This window comes from Zingiber officinale, chromosome 4B (genome assembly GCF_018446385.1).
Source record: "Zingiber officinale cultivar Zhangliang chromosome 4B, Zo_v1.1, whole genome shotgun sequence".
Taxonomy (NCBI): Eukaryota; Viridiplantae; Streptophyta; class Magnoliopsida; order Zingiberales; family Zingiberaceae; genus Zingiber; species Zingiber officinale.
This window is the reverse complement of record NC_055993.1, coordinates 132,365,047-132,388,579: the sequence shown is the minus strand read 5'-3', so window position 1 is coordinate 132,388,579 and position 23,533 is coordinate 132,365,047. Positions and strand designations below refer to the sequence as shown.

Here is a 23,533-nt window from a genome sequence, read left to right as displayed (position 1 = left end):
ACGCGACGGGTTTGAATTGACCCGCGGATTGAGAAATACATATAAGCTAAGTTTTATATCAATTTATTATCTTTCTTTATTATAATTTTGAAATAAAAATAGTACTTTTCATCTCACATATGTACTTGTTTGTGTTCATTTATATTTAAAATATATGTTTATGGATACATTTGATTGATGAAACTTTTCCGAAGTAAAACGTTAAAGATATGAAATTTTTTAAATTTTTTTTTAAATGATGGGTCTGTTGTGGGTTGACTCGTCAAATCTGCAATATGTCTTAAATTGGGTTGGACTGAAAATTTTCTAATCCACTAAGTTGACGTGTCGATCTACCCAGTCCTACCAAATGATTAGTCCGTCATGGACCGACCCATCCCATCATAAGTTGAACCGTCTGATAACTCTAATTTAAATTGAAGAATTAATAGAATAAATGGAATTTGAATGCTCGGTTAAATTAAAATTTTATTTTTTTAAAAAAAATATTCATTTTTCAATTTATTTGATTCAATTTTAATTTTAAATTTCATAAATGATTAAATCCAAAATTGATCCACTGTTTTATATCATTATCACTGATGACATTATTCGATTTGTTTGATTTCGATAATAAAATTCGATGGATTTACTTTTGAACCGATTGCTGACTGCCTTCCAAAATCAGCTTGACTACGTTTAGGCGATGAATTTCAGTCAGTCTCCGATTTGTCAGCGACGAAGGAATTGATAATTGAGAATCGGAGGAATACTGGAGAAGAAACCAGTTGGAAGGAGCACGACGATGGTGATCGGCAGCGGGAAAACCGGTAAAGGCAGATAACGCGCATTCGCTTTTCTCTTTTATTCGCTTTCGCCGTCCCACTCCCACCTAAACCATATAAACCTCCTCATCCTCCTCCTCCGTCTCTGTCTTCCCCGCGCCTCCCACTTCTTCCCCTTTCTCACGTCGGAGACGATCGAAACAATCAGTAGAGGCAGATGCGACCGCGCTGCTGCTGGCGCCCTTTTCGGTGCTGCTTCGGATGGCGCCGCGGCGGCCGCCAAGGCGGCGACGGCCTCCTCTGGCACACGGACCTCAAACCCCACGCCTCCGGCGATTTCTCCATCGCCGTCGTCCAGGCCAACGACTCCCTCGAGGACCAGGGGCAGGTCCTCGCCTCTCCCTCCGCCACGTACTTTGGCGTCTTCGACGGCCACGGCGGCCCCGAGGCGTCCCGCTTCGTCAACCGCCGCCTATTCTCCCACCTCGACAGTAAGAATTTTGTTTGTTTGTTGCTGTAATCGATGTTTGTGGATTTCAACGTGCTCGAAGAAATGTCTCACTCGTCGAAACCCCGCAGAGTTTGCGTCGGAGGAAGGAGGCCTCTCCGTCGAGGTGATTCAGAAGGCATTCAGTGCCACCGAAGAAGAGTTCCTCCAGCTGGTGAAGAGCTCGTGGTCGTCTCGGCCGAAGATCGCGTCCGTGGGCTCGTGCTGCCTCGTCGGGGCCATCACCAGCGACGTGCTCTACGTGGCGAACCTGGGGGACTCTCGAGCGGTGCTCGGCAAGCGGGGTGCTGACGGGAGGTCTGTGGTCGCGGAGAGGCTGTCGAGGGACCACAACGTCGCGGAGGAGGACGTCAGGAAGGAGCTCGCTCAGCTCCACCCCGACGACTCCCGCTTACTGCTGTGCAATCGAGGCGTCTGGCGGATCAAAGGCATAATTCAGGTACCAAAATCAAGACTTTTCTCCTATTCTCGTCGTGTTTATAGTGATAAGTGTGCGAATTTGCTGATCAGGTGTCGAGGTCGATCGGCGACGCCTACTTGAAGAAACCCGACTTCTCCAAGGACCCCTTGTTCCAGCAGTTTGCCTCCCCCATTCCTCTCAAGCGGCCTGTGATGAGCTCGGAGCCTTCGATCAAGATGCGCCAGCTCGATCAACAAGACCTCTTTCTGATATTTGCCTCCGATGGCCTATGGGAGCAACTCACCGATCAGGCTGCGGTCGATATCGTCTTGAAGAACCCCAGATCAGTAAGCTCTTCGTCATCTTCTTCTTTAATTTCTCAAATCTACTCGTCCTCAATCTGAAGAGATGGCTTGTATCTAATTTTGCAGGGAATCGCAAAGCGACTGGTCAAAGCTGCCCTCACTGAAGCTGCAAAGAAGAAGGAAATGAAGTACGATGACTTGAAGAATCTAGAGAAGGGGACGAGGCGGCGCTTCCACGATGACATAACGGTGATCGTCATCTACCTGGACGGATTCAAGGGGGAGACTTCCGGTGTCATGGGAAGTGTCTTTGACTGCACCAATGCACCTGTGGATATTTGCTCTCTCAAAGACGTCTAGTTTCAAAGGCTTCTAAGCAAAAATAACGTATGCCGTTTGGTGTTTATAGCTGTACGTGTTTGTTTGTTTGTTTGTTTCTTATCGCTGTAAACAGATGATTACCAGATCAAATATCAGTTCCAGGTTTGGGTAGATTTAAGTTGAGATATGCAAATTGTTGTTTTTAAATTTGTTTTAAGGATTCTTTGATTCGAATGCTACAATTTCATCAGAATTTTTGGATTTTAGCTATTATAAAGTTTTGGCTTAAGTTGTTACAGGAGCATTTGGATCAGCTTATAACTAACAATCAAATTAGCTAAGGAATTGGAGCAATGGCGGAGCCAGCCCGGGTGATCTACCCGGACTGTGGGCCATGCCGACGTAGAAGCCGACGTCGATGCCCGGGCTAACCTCTGCTTTCTCTTTAGTTTTTCCAATTTTTTTCTACAGTAAAATTAATGTTTTTCTTTTTTCACCGCCGTCGGGCATCCGGGCCACAGCCCAGATAGGGCTGTACTTGGCTCCAGCCTTGAATGGGAGAATTTTTTTTTCCCTAAGGAATACGCCCGTCAAGAATTGATCTCTTACCCTTTTATAACAAATCTACCACCAAATCAATTAGACATACCGTGAAACACTAATATACATACTCATTAAAGCATCCATAATACATCATCATTATAACACCCACCATCTCATAAAAAAGCATGGGATCCACTACCATATATTTATTATAACATATATCTTTTATTCACATTCCTTTTAACATTAACACTTATTATTTATGGATGATAATCCACTCAATCATTTTAAAATTATATCACATTAAATAAATATATTTTAAAATATTTAAATTATTATTATTAAAAAAATACACTCATATTTTATTATTTATCTATTTTATTTAATTTTTTATTTCAAAATTTATAATTTATTTTAATAAATAAAATTTTAAAAAAAATACACTCATGGGTAGGCCAGGGCTAGCCCACCCCATGTCATATTGAACACGTTCAATGTCTTGATCGTTGTTCATGTGAACACCCCTTCACATTAGTTTTAATACCAATAGAAATATTATAACACCTCATTAAAGGAGCAATGTGGATGCTCTCAGCCAAAAGTGTTAAATCATATGTCAATTATTAACTCACTTTCATAAGGCTAGCATCATAATTAACCCCAAGTGTATATATAATCCTTTTAAGAGTCTAATTCATAAACATGCAAACATGTTGATCGTCTTATAATGCTCGTACCTTATTACAATAACTTGTTAGTTGATGATTGATCAAACACAACCTGGCTAAAACAGAAATTCTGTGTCTGACAGTTCGATCGTCTTGTGTGTTCCCTTTTGCTTCGTACCAGGCTTGAATTGATTATCCTCAATATACCTGCATCCAATTTGCTTTTAAGAAATATCACCTCTTAAAATCTGGGAGGGAAAAATAGTAATCAGAAACTTACAGTTCTTTCAAGAACGGATGCTTGTATAATCCATCTGGTAGCTTACCCGTAAACGCATTATGATCCAGGTACCTGATCAGCAACATGTGCGCCATCAATCGTGGATGAGACGAGCACAAATTTAGTTTTACAATGCATAATATGAGAAATTTAAATGGTTAACTCACAAGTAGGTTAATCTAGGAATTTCGACGATTTTGGGAGTCACCTGCCCACTCATTTTGTTGTATGATACGTATCTACATGGAGATAGAAAATGAAGATAGGGAGAATAATCAAAGCAGGCTGAAGCTAGCAAAGTTGAATGTTGATAAAGTTCAACGTTTGAAATTACATCCAGGGAGGCAAAGCTTACAATATTTCCAGGTTGGTCAAATTTGAAATTTGATCAGGTAACTCTCCAGTCAATTGGTTATTATTGAGGTACCTACGACGATAAAAATCAGGTAGTGTAGAGTCGCAAAACGGGAAAAAGAGGCCAAGATGGCAAGATGCTGACTTACAAGTTGCGGAGAGCAGGGAAACCCTCACCATTATGGATTATATCCCTTATAGTTCCAGACAGGTGGTTGTCACTAACATCCCTGAGAATGCATGCATTGTTAGAAAATATGCAAGTTTATTGAATCTTTGCTGTTAAATTATCAGGAGAGTAAAGGAAGAATGGAATAAGCTAGATGCCCAACTAATCCAGATCAGTGATTGTTTGGTTAAAGGGTCAGAAGCAGGTAAATAGAGAGAGCAGCCATGTATGTGCAACAGCATGTATATGAAGGACATATGAACATAAATTATTGGGTCGACTATTCTAAAAACAAGCATAGGTGCATGCGACACACACAAATAATATAGGGGAAGTAAAACCTAGCACTAGCACGAGCGCACAGGCACGCACACACAGATATTACCGATGACATAGAATCAATCATATGCACATGAGAGTGGCTTTGAAAAGAGCACGGGCATGAGCATACACACAAAGAAAGAGATCATACAGATGGCGTAAGTTCTTGAGATTTCCCAGCTCTGGAGGAACTTTTCCTGAGAGTCGGTTGTCATGGAGATAGAGATAGCGAAGTTCTGATAGATTTGCAAGCTCCACAGGGATTTCCCCTTTAAAATTGTTGAAACTCAGATACCTGCAGATATCAAAATCAGCAAAGATGAGAATGAACAAACTGAAAGACAAATCAATTCAGAGTACAAGTATCTATCTGTACTCACAAGTGTGTCAGTCTCTTCAATTCACCAATTTCAGAGGGAATGACATCTTGCAGCTTATTCCATCTCAAGTTCCTAATCACATCTCCCAAAGAAAGCAATAAAATTCAATTGATCAGCTTATATAATTATATATGCTTTCTTTAGAAGAAATACTGTAAAGAAGAATAGAGTATCATCTTTTGGGGGGTTAGAGAGAAAAAAACAATTTAGGGGAGTAAAATATCTTCAAATTTGATTGTTAAATTAAAGACATAAAACTCATTGTCTTAGTTTGACTTTGACCAGCAAAAATTCTGAACCTTATTCCACTGCCCTATATTTCCCACAGAACACTTGATACGAATCACCAAGTTCATTATGCAGCAATAGAATGTGATAGGACATCCAGATAAATGAATTTTTAGCACTATATCTAAAAGAAGGATGACAAATCATCGGCTGATTAAGACTAATGCAGTGGTTTTGTTGCTAAACATTATAATCAAACTATAGACAAGAACCAGCAAACTATATATCATAGTTTCAAAAAAAAAAAATAGCCAATACAGCACTACATTGTCAAACAACAACAGTGTAGAAACATTAGTGGCCATATGTTTACCCCAGACAATCAATCTAAGAGTGTCCTGATTAGAAGCTTGGAACTTACAGTATTTTTAGACGTTTCAATCGGCCAATCTGAGGAGGGATCGGCCCAGTCAATTTGTTGTTATGAAGGTCCCTGACATTCAATTAATACTGAACAATTTAGGTAGATACACCATGACATGGAATCACAAGCTAGAAAGCAGGATGCTGCAGTGTTTAGATGAGCCAGAATATGGAGAAAACTAACAATATGCCAGTGACATTACATACAAAAGATAGAGCAATATGAACTGTGGTACATACCATGATCCAAACCTTATTTTCCTGACTTAGAAAATAGAAGATACCACTATTAACTACAATGACCAGCATTTGTTGTCGCTAATAGTCAATTAACTGGTAATTTGCAACTGGGGAAGAGATCTTACAGTTTTGTCAAATCCAAAAGATTTGTAACTGCCAAGGGAAAAGGACCAACTATTGAGACTGCATAAACTTCCCTGCAAGTGAAGAAAGACCAAGGTCCACAGTTTAGTGTACAAATAGAACTAGAAGACAAATGCCCATTCACATACAAAAACAAAATAAAATAAAATCTTAGACCAATTTATATATACCTAAAATAGATTCTATTATTTGAAGTTTAAACAATAACTTCTCTACACCCTCAAAAATTCTCTTTTGATAACACCACTCTAGAACATACAAGGCTACTCAATCAAGTGATTTGAAATACATGTGTTTCTATTAATAAGTCAGATAAACACAAAGTATCAATATGGAAGTTTTGTTATACAAGAGGGTGGCTCAAGTTATCGCACCACACTATACTCTTGAAAAAGGCACAGATTCACACATCTCCTTTATGCACCTTATGTTTGAAGAGGGACATTAATATTAAAAGAAAATGATGCAGTAGCAGGCACAGATTGAATACAGGAAAGGCACTAATACAACCAGTTTTTGCACCTATCAGCCAACAACAATAGCACGTGTAGGTTTGCAAACAAACACTAAGGGCATGCCCTTAAATGTTTGTGATTAACTTAGATCCCCACAATGCAGTTAAAATCATGGAAGCATGTCTTGGCTGTGGCAGCATTCACACAAAACTCTCATCATAACAAAATGCTTTTTATTAGGAACACTAGGATACATACACTTGTACAAGCGACAGATATTTGAAAGTATTTTTTTTTCTTTTCTGCAGAAGTTATTTTTTTCCCTCCTATTTTTTCAAACAATTACTAAGAACATGATTCAAACACAAAGTGCGAAACGTGTTAGTTCTGAATGTAAGAATACTCACAATTCAGTCACGACCCTGTAATCTCCTTGTCGAGAACATGTAACTCCAGACCATGGGGGGAGAGCACCATCTCCGCAAGGATCATCTCCCACCCATGCATAGACTACTCTCCATCCAAGTGATGCCTTGATCTCATTCAATGCTTTCACTGTAAATAAATTCATTTTAGCGATACAAATAAAAGCACCATCAAAATCTTTAGTGCTCTAGGATGTTCTAAGCAACCCATCTCAGATTCATCTTAGATGTCCACTTCAGATACGATTATCGATGCTTGACCAGACATGGTACCCATATCAATCACAATTGAATAACAGAGCCGATGGTTCAGGAAAATCGCCATAAAAAAAAGAGTATGTAACCCCGGAAGCCGACTACGATAAAATTCAAGCACAAAACCATGAAACCATGGGTTTCGAAACCGAATCAATTAGAAGATCCATGGGTAAAAAAAAGGACTAGGCTTAATGGGAGTACCATCTCTCTTCACCGTTCTACAGCGGCATTCCGGCAGGAGGAGGAGTAGGAAGAAAGCGATCAGCGAAAAGCTCGAGGAGGAGGACGACGAACTTGCCATCGAAGAAGATCAAGCGAGATCGCGGATCAGCCCTCCGAGAGCAGAGCACTACTTGGCCACTCCGGAAGTGGATCTTCCCCTCACGCATCACGCAAGAGAAGTTCGGCCGAATCACATTATTTAGCATCGTTGGGTCAAGTCGCAATTTTTTTACGGCAAATTAATTTGAGAAATCTCTTTAAAAAGCACCCTCTACTTTTTTAAATACTCAAACAACCCTCCTTTTCAAAGCGTAGTTTTCGAATACCTCTCCAACTCTCAAAAAACTAAAATATTTGATCTCCATTTTTGCACAGGTAGAGGAAAGCAATTTCTATTGTTTTCTAATTGGAGCTTTGTCATTTTGAATAAAATAAGGATGTTAGAGAAAATTGTACGCAGATGGCGGTGATGGCGAGTATGTTGGGGACGTAGGCAGGCCAACACTGGCTTCTTGATCTCCTCGAAGCTGTTATTCTCCATAGGAGACTTGGATCGATCGGCAGTGTCATTTTGTTAATAAATGCAGTATTATGAGTGTTTCTTCTATTTTACTACCACCCTTGCTTAATTATGAAATCACAAAAACAGAGGATAATACCTTATATATATTCTAGTGCAAGGTTTTTAACGAGGAGAACAGTGTCTTGTTGGATTTAATTTATATTTAGTGGGAGGGCATCAGCAGTGGGAAATTTATAATATGTAATGTATGTTATAAATTTCTTAATATAAATCTCTCTTCTATTACATGTGGAGTTTATAATTTTTTTTATAAATATGTATCAAAATTTTAGGATAGGCAGTGGGGAGAGGATAGAGAGAGAATTTTAAAATAAGTAGAGTTTTTAAATGAGAGAGTTTTATGATAATAGAGAATGATTTTTTAAAAAAATAAGATTTTTAATTTTTAGTGTGACAATGATGTGGTAGAGCATAAATCTTTTTAAAAGGTTTACGACTGCGGATATCCTTACATGTTATTCTTAAGTACATGGATTTGTGTCTGATCCTGTCCGAATCGCTGAATCAACGGACGCTGGGTACGTGGCGCTCTCCTGGTTACTGACGTAGATCTCCGACTGGTCGTACGACGCTCCGGCGAACCTGCAAAGAAGTCGGGCCGGGAGGGGGTTCCCGGTGACGACCCTCCGACGCTCAAGTCAGGCAAGCAGACAACAAAGTGGCTCCAAAAATCGTGGCACGCGTACCTCCGGTGAAGGGTGAAGCCCTTTATATAGGGTTGGAAAGGACTCACGCACACATATCGAGGCGAATACGTGTCCTCAACCCATACCTCAATATGGGCTTGTCAGAAAAGCTTACCTGACCCCTTACTGCTACAGTCCGAGCACGTCTTTGATGGGACAGCGGACCCCTGTCATAAGATCCTGCGTATGGCATGCTCCTCGGACATACCTGTTGTCAGAGGATGTTTCCTTGTCCTGTTCTCCTTACTATATGGCGAGTGTCCGGCCGGTCGGCAATCCCTTTGCGTCCGGTCGGTCATACGTGCTGGTCCACTTGAGATATTTCCGGTAGTGTGCTCTGTGGAGACTGATCGCAGTATTGCTACCTTATGCCTTCGGCCGAGTGGGCCACCCGCTCGGCTGTGCAATCCTGTTCAACGAGCGTCGGAACCCTGACTCCTCGCCGGGTGCCTTGGACTCCGATGGGACCTCGTTTGGCCGACCAGTCTCCTCTTCTCCAGTCAGCCGTTCGGCCCTTTGATTTCCACGTGGCGTTGACTTCCCTCAGAGGGGGGGAGTCCCTGTTCTTATCGCCGGATCAGTGTTATTGAAAAAAAATTAAATCCGTTAAATGATGTAATTAATATGAAGGATTTGAGTTATTGGATGCGGAGAATTATACATGTATACCGAACCGTTATCATTAATAGGTTAATAAAGAATTAGGTCGCATATATATATAGGGCATGATCCCGTTGGATTAGGTATTCTACGTAGCCGTCGACCTAACTCCTCCGAAGACTAGCTCCTTGCTCTCCTTCTCCTTCTCCTTCTCCTTCTCCTTCTCCTTCTGTAGGATTTTTGGATTGGTAGACTGCGTATAAAGACGATGGCTTTTCCACTTCAATCCATCATCATATCTTTGGTATTTATTTTCTGCTCTAGATTCGAAGTAATTTGATCCTTATTGTTTTGTTTTTTCTAAATTCATGTGACGTAGAAAAATTTAACGCTAACATATCTCTCTAATCGAAGTCAGTTTTAAGAAATTTTTACTACATATATATAAATGAATGAAGGTTAGCGTAAGAAAGCATAACGGCCAAAGTTTGATCACTGAAGTATGAGAAAATCATTGATTAACAATTGGGCAACTCATTTGAAGTGTCCAAGTTCAATTAGTATTATAAGTAAACCTTAATTTGCTCTAATCTAAAAGAAAAGGTTATCTCAATGATAGGTGTCTCGTTTAAGTTGAGGAAGCTATGAGTTTCTAATTATTCTACTCTTTGCGTGATTTTTATTTTGTAATTTAAACGAATTGCTAAATATCAAAAAGAGAGCTATTGATTGATGTGTTTGACAAAGAATTTAAGTTAGATTTATCTTTTTTTTTTTTTTATGTGATCAGCATCAAATTGTGCAAGATCTTAACATGGTGCACGTAAACCTGGCAGAGTATAGTGACTTGACGAAGTTAAGTTTGTTTACCACTTTGCTTGGTTATAGAACTTTACGTAGGGTTACAACGAGGTAATTTGAGTGAAGGATGAGCCACTGAGCAAATCCATCTGATTAGAGGATGAACTTTGATAGGACTGAATGATTGTCATTGATTTGATATCTGAACCTCAAGCCTCTGCCCTCTATTTTTAGAATTCTGTCGAGCTGCTGACTGCTGACAGGGCACTTAGTCGGTGGCCTAGACCTTTATTGACTCAACTCTTGGCATGATCCGTTTCGACTTTGGATTTGATAACTTGGTGACTTTCGGTTATCTGGACCACATCCGATCACCCTAAATTTCCTAGATCCGCTGAGTCTTCATCAACTACACACTTTAAAAATTAAAAAAAAAACAGTATTTTGCAACGAATTCTGGGCCAAATTCATAAAAAAAAATTATTGCAAAAAATTGTGTGATGAAAAAAATTTTGTCCCAAAATTCTTATTGCCAACTTGGTGACGAATTTGGGGACAAGAAGATTTTTGTCGCCAAATTCATTGTCAAGTTTGCAACAAAAATAATATTCGTCGCAAATTACTAAAATTGAGGGCAAATTTGAGGATAAATTTGGCAATGAATTAAAATTTTATAGCCAAATTCGTTGCAAATTATGCAACAAACTTAATATTCATCACAAAATTCTCATACTCTAATCCGCAACAAAAATCAACTTTTGCGACAAATAATATTTTTGTTGCAGAATTTGCAACGAATTTAACAATGAAATTAATAATATAAAAAAAATTGATCTGCGACAAAATAATTTTCACCCCAAAATTTTCAACAAATTTGGTGACGAAAATAATAATATAATTTATTTGTGCTCTGCGACAAAATAATGTTCGTTCCAAATTTGTAACAAATTTGGTGACGAAAATATAATAAAAAAAATTATAATCTACAACAAATTAATACTTGTCCCATATTCTGGTCCATATTTATAGTTTCTGATTTTTTTTTTTATTATTTTTTATTTTTATAATTCTGGGATGAATCCTGGATTTATTCCTAATTCTGGGATGAATCCAAGATTCATCCCAGATTTGAAAAAAAAAAAATGAAAACCCTAAATATGGATCTACATATGTCGAAATTTTATGAGATAAGTTTTTATGAGTTCTTAGTTCTCCCAAGATCATAAAAATATCTACATCCATAATTTTGACCTAATATATTTTGTATGATGATTTTTTAATCCAGATTTGACCTAATTCGTGTTTAAAAAATCACCACATGAAATATTTTAGGCGGAAACTATTTATGAGAACATTTCAATGATCAGGATAAAAATTTGAACATATAGAAACTTGTTTCATAACATTCCGACATCTCTAATTCCATATTTAGTAAAACATATATAGTTACTAGTAATTAAGAAAAGTTAATGTTCAACACATATTCGTATATATGTTTAAAATTCTAAATCTGGACTTAGATATATTAGAATTTAAAGAAACAGGTTTTCATGTATTTATATTTTTATTCTGATCATTAAAATATCCTCATCCATAATTTTTACCTAATATATTTTATGTATTGATTTTTTTTAAATATAGATTAGGTTAACTCCGAGTTAAAAAATTATCACATAAAATATATTAGGTCAAAATAATGGATGAAAATATTTTTATGATCTTGAGAAAACTATGAACTAAGAAATTTATTTTATAAAATTCCGATATTTGTATGTCCATATTTATGGCTTCCGCTTCTTTTTTTTATTTTTACAAATCGGTCCAGAATATGAAATTTATGACAAAATATTATTTGCTGCTAATTCTGGTACAAAAAATATTTTGTTACAAATTTCGTTACTACTTTAGGATGAATATTTGTTTTGTTGCTAAATTTATTGATTTGGGACGAAATTTATTTATCCCTAATCTATTGATTTTTTGCAGTGACAACTTCATAGAGTAAAGTACATACACTTTATACTAAGTCTAGTATTTAGTCTACCTTTACACTTTATATTAAACCTAGTATTGGTCTACCTAATATATTAAGACTTTCTTATTTATGTAAAGTTAAATCCTCCAAAACTTTTTTCCGGCTCGCTTTGGCCCGCTTTGATTATCTTTCTTTATTGTTGTTGCTACTCTAATCATATGGCAAAAAATGATTCGCTCGTCTTCAGTGCCCCCGTCAATCCGTCCCTAGGTCAACATGAAAAAGGTAAATCACGGATGACTATTAGTCATTAGTACAAATGACCAAGACATGGGGAAGTTGTTGCTACTCTAATCAGAGCAGTACACACGAACACATGTAAATACAAATTGCCACCATTATTTGTATTCTTGTTTAAAAAAAATAAATTAGGCAAATTAATTATTCACCGCTCCCGCTTTAGCCAAGGTAAATCCAAGCCATCCATAATCCTACAAAAATTAGAATGAGATTATAAAATGTTATAAGGATGTTTTGATATATTTATATTTAGGGCAGTAAACGAGTCATACCGAGCTAAGATTTAGGATATTCAAGTTTGTTTGATAAAATAATTGAGTTGAGGCGAACCAAACTTAAAATTAATCAAGATTTTGAAATGATTGTTCAAGTTTAGTTTGATTTATTTTTTATGAGTTTGAGTTTATTTGAAACTTGGCTTGAGTTTAGTTCGTTTAGATATTATCGATCTCTCAATTCAAGTATGGATTGAGCTTGATTCGAGTTTGATTTATTTAGATGTTATCAAGCTCTTAATTCAAGTTTGTTTGATTATTTAAAATTTTTAGTTGTTTGATTGGTTATTTGATAATTTAAATTTATCTATTTATTTTATTTTTATTATTTATTTAGTATATTGAAATGAGTTTTATTAATGAATATGGTTCATAATCATTATTCACAAACATTGTTCACGATTAACGAGCTGAACATATATGTATTCAACCTTATCTATTTAGTTTAACGAGCTGTTCAAACTTGTTTATTTAATTAATTATATATATATTGAACGAATATAAATAAATTTTTATCAAACCGAATACTAAATTTACTCACTAACATTTAATTCATTTACGGCCCTATTTATATTCCATATGAAACACAAAATGCATAAAATTGACATCATTACGCCTTATAAATTATTATCAATCTCATGGATAATTGGTATACTTCATTATTAGGGTAAGATACCTGTAATAAGAAAAATTATAGTAAATAATTTATTATTATTTTTCTTGCGCAAACAATTTAATATTTTAAGCCAGTCACCTCCCTGGTAAACACGTAGAGCCAGATAGTTGGATTCCAACTCCGTTCCATCCATCCATCCACAGTGGACTCCACCGGGTAAACAGGCTCACAGGATGAACATGCGAATGTGGATGCCGAAGGCCTTTATCCCTTTCCTGACCTCGACGCCACCATACCACTCGATCGCCGTCTCCCCTTAACGGTTTGCCGGTAGTCGGCGCTGTAGCTCGCCTCATCTCTGTGACGGAGGGTTAGGGTTTAAAGTTGTGATCTTCATGGATTCATCGGACCCGTCGCCGGATTCGCCACGGCCACAACCGCGGAGCTCAGTTCTGGACTCGGACGCCACGTCGATCGCTCGGCAGCCGCAATCGAGGAGCTCGCATCCGGACGCGGCGCGAGGCTTTCGGCAGCCGCCAACGAGGAACCCTCAAGCTCGCCCGTCCTCCGGCGACGGTTTAGCTCTCGGAGTTCCGTTGCTCCTTTTTCTCGGATCCGTAGCGGTAATCTCTCGTAGATTTAGCATCGTCGGCTTTTCAATTGATTTCATTTGGTAAAGTATTCCTAGTCATCCCGTGGTTCTTACGAGCCGCGCGACTAGGGATTAGCTGAAGAGGTCATTTGTGGGACAATGAAATTACATTTTCCAGTTTAATTTTGTTGTTGTTTCTACTTGGCATTTCTCTAGGCTTCTCATTGGGCTTAAGAGGTTTCGAGAGGTTTCAATTTCGCTGCATAACTCCGTCATTTCAATATCCTATCCGTATTTGTGCTAAAAAAATATCTTGGTTAGCTAGATGGCATACTTCATCGAAGGCTATATAAAGGATATTAGGAGATTAAGATTAACTTTGAGAATGAAGAAGATGCTAGGTGATTGAAAGTTCTTTTAAGTATCAATTTATAGTGTAAAGAAAGCTTTTGACATTGTTTTAATTTGTAGCAGGATCAATTTTATGTGTCACACCATGGAACTCTAGGAAACAGTTATTGTGAGGTTAATAAGTGAGATCAAAATGGCTTATGCTTGCAAGAGAAAAAAGAAAGATCTTATTTATTTTATAGGACAAAGAACAAAGAAATATAGGGAAAACAATATAAAATCACTCAAGGAAAAAAAAAGATCTTATTTATTTTATAGGATAAAGAACAAAGGAACATAGGGAAAGCAATATAAAATCACTCGAGAGAACAAAGCAATATAGATAAACCGATATAAAATCATTTAGTTCGGGAAGCTTAGTGTTCTCGATGGTTTAATGGCCTGGATCAAGGTGTGATAAGCTTTAGAGGAGCTTGGCGGACTTGAGGAATATGAATCATTAATTAAGTGACATAGAACGAGCTTGTGCACATAGTGGTTGAGCGGTCTAATCAAGAGAGACGAAGACTTTATAACATGGAGGGTAGATTATAAGTTGCATGGAGCAAGCTCGAAATGCTCAGTGAGCTCAATGACTCAACGACTTGGATTAAAAGAGTTGAAGACATAAAAGTATGAAAGCAATAAGAGATTATAAATTGAACGCAAACCCTTTTTTTTCTCAGGAAAAGTCTTTGTAATGATGCGAGTTTGCCTAGGTCAAGGTGAGCTACTCAAGGCTAGGTTTTAAAGCCTTCAACTGGGGGACTGACACCATAAGTTGTAATTTACCAACTAGCTTAGTCCTTAGCCTTTACATTAGCGTATGGTGGTTGTAAGCCAAGTGAAAGTGGGACCATGCAGGTTCTAGTCGACTAACAATTCACTGAAGCATGTTAGTTGATTGGTCAATCAAATGCAGGTTCTAGGTGAATAAACTATTTTCGTACGAGTAATAGTCTAGTCCACTGAAGGCTAGATTAATCGACTGACCTCAAAGTTGTTGACCTCCAATTGTTATATTTGGCACTTAAATTGAGTAGAGGACTTATGCAATTGACTGGAGGCAATTGGAATGCATCTATTGTAATCTTTCTTATGTAAGCTCTTGAAGAGTTTTTTGGCACCAAGGTTGTATGAATACATTTTCTAGTCTCATGCTATTTTTTGCTAAAGTACTCAAAGTCTCCAAGGGATTGAACAAATGTTGAAGTCTTCAAGTCAGCTCTTAGTAATTTAATCTTCCTTGGCCTTTCATTTACATCCTTAGGAAGAGTAACCATGTTTGAGAGAAAATCCATTGGTTAGTTATTGTAAAGCCTTGTTCCATTGTCTCTTGCAAAAGTGTGGTATAGTGGATTTCTAGCGTGATGCACCTAAATCATTATAGGTTGTTGAGTAGGAGTGAGGTCTTTGAACCATGTAAAAAAAAAATGTGTGTGTGTGTGTGTGTGTTTATCATATCTACTGTGCATATATATCTTAATTCAAAATAAGTACACACAGACAGCTGCGTTACTAACCTTGTATTATTTTTGTGTTTGTTCAAGTATTAATGATTTGAGCTCATTCTCAATTGATCCCTCTAGTCAAACATCAAAATTCTTTCAGGTTTGTATTAGAGCTTGGGGCTCTAGATTTAAGCCGAGAAGATTTCTCTAATGCCATCATAATAGTTGGTATCAAAGTATACGCTCTAATTTTGTAGGATTAACATCCAAACAACAATTGATTGCTATAGACATTTCATTATTCCTCTGCTGACATTTGATGGAAATTTTAATCTTTAGAAGATGAGGATGAGGACAGGCTTCTGAATGAATTTCGATGCAATGTTGGTATTATAAGAGGGACTTAAAGCTTTAGCAAACAAGAGTGGTAAACTCATTAAAAGTAGCAAATGGTCAAAGGAGAAAGAAAAATAAAGGAAATCTTCAAGGGTGCATTGTCAGAGCAGCTATTAGGCAGAATTGGGGAATTCACTGACACGAGAGATCTATAGAACAAGGTGGCAGCTTCATGAGAAACCCTTGCAATCACAGAAAAAACTCATGTCAAAGATTATAAATTGGTTATGCACATGGAACTACAAGTCCAAGATGTCAAGGTGGTTAAATTTAAGAAATCATCTATTGAGATGGAGAAGAATGAAGATGAACACTCAATTGTGGAAAGAATAGAGTTCTTTGAACCACATAAAATTGTGTGTTACATTGTTGTTATTTTCATTTTATTATTTTCGCTGCATTTATATATCTTGACACAAATGAGATACACACACGAGCACTTGTGGTACTAACCCTTGTATTGTTTTCATGTTTGTGAGAGGATTGACGATTTGGGCTTATAATCTATTCATCCTCCCTTAAGCCGGACCTTCTAGATCCTTTAAATTGCTTCATATGACATACAATTTGTTGGTCTGTTCACTTTTGTGATATGTCTTAAGGAATTATTTTCTGCAACTATTATTGGACAAACATTTTGCAGGTATTGTTGCTCTCATCAGCAAATTCAGACTCTAGTTTATCCATGTTGCACCAAGTCCCAGAAGGTCATGTCGGTGTATACTGGAGAGGTGGCGCCCTTTTGGAAACCACTACCAATCCAGGTATTCCCAATCTGAACTGCTTCATGTCTTGTGTTTTTAATTATGACTAACTTTATGCTTCCTTACTGTAGGTTTTCATTGGAAGTTGCCTCTTGTTACCCACTATGAACCCATACAAGTAACCATTCAGACTGATCAGGTAAACCTAACAAATTATTATGTCAAATAGGTTAGTTTCGTCGGCTTCAGGTTTTTCCCTCATTTTTCTAGACATATGATTGATTCAAAGGCAAGGTTTAATTTGATTTTTGAATTGCACTTTGCTCTTTCTTAAAAGTTCACACATAATTTTTTATTGTCACTTTATACCACAATTTTCATTTCTACTAATCTATTTGTGCATTGGTTTTTCCTGCAGGTAAGGGATATTCCATGTGGTACTAAGGGTGGTGTCATGATCAGCTTCGATAAAATAGAGGTACAGAAAGAAAAGTAATTTTTTTCTTGGTGAGAAATGTTGCAATATCCTTGCATGTCTAGCAGGTTGTCAATCGGCTCCGTAAAGATTACGTGCACCAGACTTTGCTTGAATATGGCGTTAACTATGACAAGACATGGATATATGACAAGATCCATCACGAAATTAATCAGTTTTGCAGTGCTCATGCTCTGCAACAAGTTTATATTGACATGTTTGACCAGGTAAGCAGTAACTTACTCTTTTACAACTCACAAGCGATGTCTGATCCATTCCTCATGCCAAACAGAGTAATTTGAATTCCTTGGCTTCAAACTAATATATCCACAGATTGATGAGAAAGTGAAAGATGCTATTCAAGCTGATTGTACACGTTATGCACCGGGGATTGAGATAATTAGTGTTCGAGTTACAAAGCCAAACATCCCCCTGAGCATCAAAAAGAATTTTGAACTAATGGAGGAAGAACGCACAAAGGTCTTCCTTATCATCTATACTTTTGTCATTGTATTTATGTGATGCTCCCTTAACTGCACTATGAGAAAAAGTTGGCATGTCTGTTCACCTAGATAATAATACTACACAAATCTTCTAAGAACTTTTCTTGTTATAATGTTTGTTCATATGCTTTGTAAAACCATTATTAGCTGTAAGGTTGCATCTAGTGATTGAAACACTGAACTAAGGCTAGTGCCTTTGTCAAAGATCAATACATGTGTAAAAGTTGAAATATTTTAGGGCAATTGCAATATTGGTTAGTGTGAGCACTGAGCAGTAAGAATCATTTTGGCTTGTGGTATTTCACCATATAAAAAACCAAAGTTTATGCCTCATCATCTGTACTCTAAGATACTATAACTAAATAAGGACTGTCTCGTGTCAAAATTCCTTGTGACATTTTAAAACGCATGCTTCATTATCTAATTTTTTCAGAGTTTGAACTTGTTTTTTAGGCATTCATAGCCATAGAGAAACAGAAGGTGGCAGAGAAGGAGGCTGAGACACAGAAAAAGATAGCCTTGTCAGAAGCAGAGAAGATTGCTCAGGTCAGCCAGATTCAAATGGAGCAGAAGTTGATGGAAAAAAACAGTGCAAAGAGGCAGGAAGAAATTGAGAATGACATGTACCTTGCTCGTGAGAAGGCCCAAGCAGATGCTAACTTCTATAGGTACGCCCTCTTATTTGTTGCAGGTGTCAATCAAGCAATCACACTAATAACCTTTTGCAGAGTGACTAAGGAAGCTGAAGCGAATAGATTGAAACTGACACCAGAATATCTTCAGCTCAAGTTTATCGAATCCATTGCAAATAATTCAAAGATTTTCTTTGGAGAAAAGGTCAGCAAAAATGTTAAGTGACTCATCGGCTTACCTTTTATGGATCATGATCAAAATCTTAACCATGAGCAATTTTTTGTTTTTCGGCAGGTGCCAAATATGATAGTGGATCAGAGAATGCTTGGTACCTTTCTCAATGGTATTTCGAAGAAAGATCACTCGGATACATAATGGTGGTGAATCCTATGTCTGATATATTCAGAACTTCTCATAATAGGTTTGATATTCAGGATTTCTAAGTTTGAATGATGATGCTGTAAGAGAGTTGGAAGAAATTATAATCAATGTTTTGCTTCAGATTTTTTGAATGCTTTCGTTCTATTTCCTTTTGGTTTTTAATGTCATTAAATTTGTAATAGACTTCTGTTATGCCCTTGTTTTCTCATGGTTATCGATGTCAGTTTGCTGATTGTCGGACGAGGACGTTACGATAGAGTTGTTCTAATTCCTTTTGCCAACAATCAACCTTGTGCCTTGTCAGTGTACAAATGAAATAAGAATGGAAAAGAGATTTTAATTGGGAAAAATATGAGAATTTATAGAGTAGCTATAGTTATAACTTACATCTTTTTTTTATCTTTCCAATTTTGAGTTGTGATTTCATTTTTACCTTCTATGATATTATAAAATCGATTGATTTATCTTCATTCTCTCGATCCTTATATTTGTCATTTGTTTTGGCTTCCATAGTGTCTATAGGTGGATTTCAAATTTAAATCCTGAATCTATTGGACAAATTTGATGTGTTCAACAATATTTACAATGTATTTGTTATGGGTTTTGTATTTGTTTCAACGTCAACTTCACCTATTTAGCAATATTGTATCAGTTACAGTTTTATAAATGATATAATGTCAACGTGATTTGCTAATATTCAGTATTAATTATGAAATTATAACTATTATAATTTGGACGTCTCATGTTTAACAATATTTTAGTTACCTTTGTGGTAAAAGGTAAATACGTTCATCTTCAGCATCTCCGTCAATACATCTCAGGATCAATATGGAGGAGGTAAATCATGGGTGGTTATTAATTTTTGGAATACTGACTAGCACATAAGGGAGATATTTATCTCGATTTTATCGAGATTCGAATCCTAGATCTCATGATGATAACACCTTATGCATTAATCATGCGCTAATCATTAGATCCATCCGAGGGGATAATAATATTCTAGTTATCTTGTTCGCATAACTAGTCACATATTCAGGATTTAAATTTAAAATCAGCCTATCAAAAATTTAAAATCGACAGAAGAATATATCTGAGGGTAATTTTATAATCTTATAAAGAATGCGAGTGGGGTAGGACGTCTTTTTCATTAAAAAGAAAGGAACGCCCCATTCGAATAAAAAAGGGGCCCTTGATTTTTGTCCAATACAATATTTTACATTGTTAACATTCTAAAAGGCATTGGTTTTAATTAAAATGGAGAAATTGTTGCACTTATATTATATTTATTATTTTTAAAAATTATAACTATAATAGTTATTAGACATCCGCAAATGTAAATTAAAGTCAACGTTAGTGGCTCAACTTTTAACATTCAAATATACATTCATTACATTAATAATTTATCTAATGTTGATCTCATAAATATGAAAAGAGATACATATATATACATAAACATCATACATATGTTAAGATAAATTTCAGATCATCAATTCTTAATAATTGATCTTTGATCATTACATTAGAGATATCATATGTCCATCGTCTGTATTACGTCCTAAGACAACTTTTAACATTCAAAATATGATGTAAATTGATTAAGGATGTCGTAGAACATTTGATCAGTTCCCATGAAAAAAAATCTTTTTTGTCGATAAAATTAATGTTTCAATTCACTAAATCGCTTCGACCAAAACAACAATTAATTAAATCTTATTCAGTTTTTCCTTTTGCAATTATTTTGAATATGGATCCTCTGATTAATTAATTTAATGGGTCGTAAATTTAGATGTTAATTGATGATATTAGAAAGTCAAAATCCACTCACAAGACTCCGTACTAATATATTTTGTCGATTCTACCAAAAGAACTATGAAAACTTTACCCAATTTAACCCTAACTCTCTCTTGTTCGCTCCGTAAACCTTAGGCTCAATGAATATGCATCTTTCATACCGAAAAGATGGATCTTGTTGGGTTGTCCGGCTCTAACCCACCTCAATTTTTTTTATTACCTATGTAAATTTTTTACTGAGCCCATAAAACTCACTCCTTTCACGCCCAAAGTCTAACCCACCTCATTAATTCAAAATTTTCCCAACTCTAATTCCAGAATATGTCTTCAAATAAATATAAATGTCTATAATAAATCTTGGTCATTATGCCTACATGATTGGATCAAGATGCTAATACATTACCTTGTTTTTTAGACAGTAAAGATATATAGAAACCAATAAAGTTGCATGAAAGTTACGTGCACTAGATATCTATAAAACCATAGATATGAGTCTGAAATTTGAGAAATATCCTCTCAATAAAAGACATCTCATATTCAAAATGAAATCAGTTCCGAGTTTATCATATAAGAAAGTGTTAGATATTGGATCTTAAAATGATTTTGTAAAGAAAAATCGAGATGTCATCAATCGATGAAAGTTAGAATTGACTTCTAAATCAAAATCTACGTTTCACGTAGATGAATCTAGACTATTAATTTACTCAAAACTAATTACGGGTGAATGAGAAATTAATTTGTTTAAACCTGTAATGTAATATAATCTTGATTACAAAAGGTAGTGAAGTTTTGTAATCTGGATTACAAAGCAAATACTACGTAATCCGATTACATTACGAGCTCACTGTTTAACCAAAATTTAAATGCCGAATATACCCCTAGTCAGCCCACCGCCCATCGGCCACTGCACGCCCACTGACCGCCACCCGCCGCCCACCGGTAGAGGAGTCCCTACCGACAAAATTTCTAGCTCCAAGAGTAGTACCACTCAACCTTATTGTCACGCCCGTAGAGGAGTCCCTACCGACAAAATTTCAGCAGCATCTCCCCTGTACCGATGATAATATGAAGCAATATACATACATAACAACATATAACATATTCAACAGGTCACGCGGCTGGATATAAGCACAACCACGCAGTATAATAAGCCTACACGGTTGAAAGTAAACGCAGCGGAAAATCACAAAATAATACGAATGTAAAGCCAACAAGTCACTAACTAAAATACTTGTAACCACCACACTAGACTCCAAAATCCACATCGACTTATTCAAAGGCAAAATACGCAAAATTAACATACCACCCAAACAGTAACAAAAACCAAAAAGAAAACTATCCTCGAGTGTGAGGTGAGACTGGCAACCGGGACTCTCCAAGCATCCATGACTCATCTACCTGCTACCTGGCGAAAGAAAAGTCATTTTGTGGAGTGGTGAGTATTGGAACTCAGCGGGTAAAAGAAAGATAGTGCATGAACATAACATATAAATAGAGAATGTCAAAAGAAATACAGTCTTCTAAGGAAAGTAGCAGATACTAAAATAAAACCATAATAAATGTCCATACCTGAAGTCATATCCTAGGCTAACAATAGAAGGTCAGAAGTAGTACTAATCTGCTACAGTACTGCTCATAACTACAGAGGTAATATGTAAGATATATAAACATTTCCAATAAATAAACCAATGTCTAAACACCTACAATGAGAGTATATCTCAAAATAAGTAAGCATATCAGCATATGTGAATAACAGCAGTAAGCAATAACAACATCTGTAAAACAGCAGCAACCAAAGCAAATATAATAACAACGTATGCACGGATGGTCACCCCGACCACCTCACTGCACCACGACCCCTGTATGGTCGAGAGGCTGGATCGATGACAATTGTATCACTCAAAGGCCGCTACTCCTCTCAAGTGACCAAGTGGACAGGTGCTGAGTAGCTAACTAGCTACACAGCGAAGGGGGTCCCTGCTGCTCGATCGTAACTCCAGCTACCACTATCCACAAGTGGCTGAGTGCGGCACGACAGGACAAGCGGCATCAACTCCAGCTACCACTATATCAAGTGGCCGAAGATGCGGCCCTGGTCAACGACTCTCTCGACCGCAAGGGAGAATTTGTTGTTGACATGTATGCAATGATATGATGCACATAATACAATAATCATTATATATATATATAAATAGGAATCAGGTATGCTACATGAAGCCAGCATGCTCAATACAGAACATAAATAAACAACAATCAAAACATGCAAACATGGTATTTAGTATCTGCTACGTATCATGGATAACAACGAGAGACTGTATAGATATGAAAACGAATATCTTAAAAATTGAGTGGAAGTATCAAACGCAGAAAAATAAGAGTGGAGTTAAGGTAAAAGCAGTTTCTATCCAAAGATAGCTTATGCACTAAGTTCAAAGAACTAAAGAGTCAAAGCAAGAAGTACCCGCCTTTATACGTAGATCGTGTCAAGTAGTCTCACGTCGAGACGTTCGTCCCAAATCAACGTCCTGTAAATCACGTGATGTACAATTTAGCTAATTTCATAAATAACAACTAGCTAAACCCAAACCCAACCTAATTAATTAGGGAACCCCCCTAATCCAACTATGAACCTCGATTCGTCCAAATCCATCCAGAAATCTTAGACTAGCATGCCAAAATAGAACCAACATTGAAATCATCTCACAATCTTCCAAATCTGTCCAAAATTCAAGGCTATCTGTCGAAACCAAAACAATATTGAGATTGATTCAAAATATACAAATCTGCCCAGAAATCCAAAGTTGTCTTGCCGAACAAAAACTACATCAAGATCGATTCACAACCCTTAAATTTGTCCAAACAAATCCTCAGTCGGCACAAGAAGTGAAAACACACACAAAAATAGATTCCACTTTCGAATCTGTCTTGAAATTTCTGCAGACAACACAAGCAGTAAAAGTACGACAAAAACAA

The 23,533-nt window shown here is 36.8% G+C and overlaps 3 protein-coding genes across 3 annotated transcripts; 2 read left to right on the top strand and 1 right to left on the bottom strand.

Moving 5' to 3' along the window:
• The first annotated feature begins 703 nt into the window (after nt 1-703).
• LOC121976817 (probable protein phosphatase 2C 78) lies at nt 704-2,476 on the top strand. The gene is made up of 4 exons (XM_042529178.1): nt 704-1,255; nt 1,344-1,711; nt 1,783-2,019; nt 2,104-2,476. The coding sequence occupies exons 1-4, from the start codon at nt 982-984 to the stop codon at nt 2,335-2,337; spliced, it is 1,113 nt and encodes a 370-aa protein (XP_042385112.1). The 5' UTR covers nt 704-981; the 3' UTR covers nt 2,338-2,476.
• Nucleotides 2,477-3,492: 1,016 nt separating this feature from the next.
• On the bottom strand, nt 3,493-7,604 carry LOC121976816 (probable leucine-rich repeat receptor-like protein kinase At1g35710). Its single transcript, XM_042529176.1, has 11 exons — nt 7,388-7,604; nt 6,911-7,058; nt 6,030-6,101; nt 5,663-5,734; nt 5,014-5,085; nt 4,785-4,928; nt 4,293-4,373; nt 4,145-4,216; nt 3,957-4,028; nt 3,790-3,861; nt 3,493-3,716 (listed from the first exon to the last, which is right to left on the bottom strand). Exons 1-11 carry the CDS (start codon nt 7,485-7,487, stop codon nt 3,626-3,628), a joined length of 996 nt encoding a protein of 331 aa, XP_042385110.1. The 5' UTR covers nt 7,488-7,604; the 3' UTR covers nt 3,493-3,625.
• Nucleotides 7,605-13,459: 5,855 nt separating this feature from the next.
• LOC121976815 (erlin-2-B-like) lies at nt 13,460-18,847 on the top strand. The gene is made up of 9 exons (XM_042529175.1): nt 13,460-13,867; nt 16,717-16,837; nt 16,909-16,976; nt 17,196-17,255; nt 17,321-17,479; nt 17,586-17,732; nt 18,209-18,423; nt 18,484-18,592; nt 18,683-18,847. Exons 1-9 carry the CDS (start codon nt 13,640-13,642, stop codon nt 18,761-18,763), a joined length of 1,188 nt encoding a protein of 395 aa, XP_042385109.1. The 5' UTR covers nt 13,460-13,639; the 3' UTR covers nt 18,764-18,847.
• The last annotated feature ends 4,686 nt before the right edge of the window (nt 18,848-23,533 follow it).